At 33.6% G+C, this 3,162-nt stretch overlaps 1 protein-coding gene across 1 annotated transcript; it reads left to right on the plus strand.

The window, feature by feature from the left end:
* The first annotated feature begins 431 nt into the window (after positions 1–431).
* Positions 432–3,162, plus strand: LOC143577043 (uncharacterized). The gene is made up of 10 exons (XM_077060991.1): positions 432–515; positions 594–830; positions 1,340–1,564; positions 1,628–1,961; positions 2,051–2,097; positions 2,197–2,276; positions 2,380–2,435; positions 2,532–2,572; positions 2,860–2,918; positions 3,026–3,162. Exons 2-9 carry the CDS (start codon positions 723–725, stop codon positions 2,914–2,916), a joined length of 948 nt encoding a protein of 315 aa, XP_076917106.1. The 5' UTR covers positions 432–515; positions 594–722; the 3' UTR covers positions 2,917–2,918; positions 3,026–3,162.

A 3,162-nucleotide genomic window follows, 5' to 3' on the forward strand; every position in this document is an offset into this window, starting at 1 on the left:
GGGGCACCATCGGGTTGGGGGCTCAGGTTGTTTGGTACCAATCTCCAAGACACCCCTATCAAATCGGGTTAACCATTCTCGTTGGCAAAATCGTATTGTGGAACCCGAAGTGAGAGGGAGAAAGTGGGGGACCATGAAATGTTGTGTGTGTTGTGATTGGTTGGAATTTGATGTTTAACATTAAAACTTAAATTATTAATTTGTCATCATCTCCATACACCCCTATTAGATCTCCATAAACTCCTTAACAATGACGTGGCAATCCCTCATTGGTGCATTTCATTCTTCGTACCTCCATGAAACTCCATACACCCCTAACACCCTCATCATTCTCAAGTTATTTTTACATACAAATGTGATTTGTTTTTATCACTGTCTACTCATATTTCTTTTCTTTTTATATATGTTCTGAAATACGCATATGAATATGTGGAAGACCGTGTCGTACATCTGCTATTGAAGGGATTGATACAATCTTACTCAATAATATTGATAAAAAGTGGAACAAGGATAATGTAAGCCACGCTTCAATTATGAATTTAACCAAGCTTTCATGCTTAACAATATCTGAATAGAATAATTCTTTTTTGCAGGTTGTTGAATTGCTGCAGAATATTGGGATAAAGAAAATAGATGAAGTTGTATTTGTACCTGACCCCAATAACAGTGAACTGAGTTGTGGTTTTGCTTTTCTTGAATTTGAAACAAAAAGGGATGCTCAAATGGCTTACTACAAACTTCAAAATGAAAGTGTTTCTGGAAAGCACTCAAATATAAAGGTTTCATGGGCCTTACGATTTGTTGATCCAGTTGAAGAAGAGAACCATAACGTTAGTCAGTTATTTATCTTTAGCTATTTCATTTATAGTTTTGTTAGTTTTCATGGAAGCTTGTGTCAAGGTGGTTTACATTTTGTTTACTAATCTTTTTTATAGGTGGCATAAAATGGGTGGGGTGGGTAATAGGTCAAGGCACGATACACTTTTTGTCCAATTTTGTTTTAGTTTTTTTTTTCTAAAATGTATAAAATGTGAATATAATTTATATATTTTAAGAACAATATGATTTTTTGAATAAATTGCATTTGAGATTTTATGCATTAAAATACATTTTGGGCTCACGTTGAACACGTTCGACCCATTTCTTTTAAGTGATTTTTTTTATATTAACCTGTTTGACACGTTATAGATGAAATATAACCTGAATTTACACATCCATAAGTAAATGGGTTGAAATCATAATCACCACTTCTCTTATACATAGAAAATTAATCTCATGTCATGTCACACTTGTAAAAAATAGTTTCTTACACTCAAAACATATATCGGCTTTTGTGTAGATGAGATCTGTTTATGCTGAAAATATACCTTTGTCTTGGGACGAAAAGAAAGTAACCGACCACTTTAAAATGTTCGGTGAAATCGAAAGCATCGCTCTTGCCAAAAATCTTCGGACAGCCAAGAGAAATGATTTTGCGTTTATTAATTACAAGACACGTGAGGCGGCTCTTTCGTGTATAGAGGCTTTGACTTCCAAAAAGTCAACCAGCAACAATGACTTAAAGGTATGTTATAGTTTTGCTATCAAGTTAGAGGGTGTTTGAATTCGCATTTTGGAACTGATTTAGGGTCACTTGAAGGTTTCTCTTTCAAAGTCAATACCAAAAGTTAAACCGGTCAAAACCGTCTCAGAGTCTGCTGATACTTTGGTTTCTAAACCGTACCAAAAAGCGAACTTATCAAGACTGTCTAAGAATCAATACCAGAATGCATACCAATCAAGACAATCTCAACAAAATTTGTCATATTTAGGCGTCTACAAACCGCCACCAAAACCTAAAATCATGATCGGTAAACATGAAGGTTCTAGAAAAGATTCAGAATCTTCAACTACTGCTGAACTTGTACAGCTTTTAAGGGAGCAGGCATCATGGAAGCATGGTGGGCCGAGTTCAACTGCAGGTTATTATTGAAATAATATAGGTTTTTTGTCATCATACAAATGATTTGAGTCGACCCATTTTGACTTGTTACACTATTCATTTTTGTAGGTCATCATCGACCGCCGTTTGGAGGGAAGCAACCGTTTACCGAATTGGTAATAATATAAATTTCACAAATTAGAAAACCTTTAAATCCTAATAATAATAATAACAAGAGTAATATCAATTGCAATAGTCTTACCGATTATGTTCAGGAAAGTACATCATTATATCATCATGATCCACGAGCATACCACCAATCTCATCTTCAAATTCCAAATGTTACACATCACAGGTTTGTTAATCTCGTTTTGATTATCAATTATGATTTCATGATTTGTTCAATTTGTATAACCGTATTTCTCAAAACTGACTAAATTATATATATTTGCAAACAGACCAAATGTGGCATCCTTCCCTCGGTATGATCAGCAACATGCTCATTACGCATCTGGTATGATTTCTAATTATTTATCAATCATCAAGGTTGGTTTATGGCTGTATTTATTTATTTAACTTTTCCTTTACCTTGATGTTTTATGCTTCATAGGATCAGTCAATGCGGTCAAACCTGATCCTAAATATATCCAGGTAACAATTCTTGGTTCTTACATAATCCAGAAATTCAAAAGAAAATAAAAAAGTAAAATCAAAATGCTACCCTCATGTGCCTTGCACATGAGTCATGACTGAACTTAACAGAAAAAATCAACGTCCTTTAATGGAAATGACGTAAACTGTTAAAAAATGTGAACGTAAGGATGATTTCTGTTGTCTCCTTCGTTTTAAGTACGAAAAGTGAAATTTGCTATACACTTAAAAATGATGAAAAGTGTAATTTGTTTTATTTAAATAATAATTATTGTTGGGTTTTGCAGACAAGGGACCAAACTACTTACCCTGGAAGTAGTAGCGTATACCGGCGAATGCATTAACTGTAAGTCGATATTTTTCTTCATAATCAAATTAATTAACAACTGTGTTAAAATTTATGGAAAATGTATGGGAATAATTGGCTAAAAAAGGTTTACTTGTAATTTACAGGACATTTGGCTACTAAAAGTGTGTTGTTTATCCGGGAACACAGTTTTTGTGTATGAATAATGCTTTATTATTTAGTTAATATGTTATAGATTAGTTATCTCATATCTTCTGTTGGAATTACATTTTTTTGCCTTCTG

This window comes from Bidens hawaiensis, unplaced genomic scaffold (assembly GCF_021521415.1).
Source record: "Bidens hawaiensis isolate Kalapana, Puna unplaced genomic scaffold, B.hawaiensis_p1.1 tig00001461_1, whole genome shotgun sequence".
Taxonomy (NCBI): domain Eukaryota; kingdom Viridiplantae; phylum Streptophyta; class Magnoliopsida; order Asterales; family Asteraceae; genus Bidens; species Bidens hawaiensis.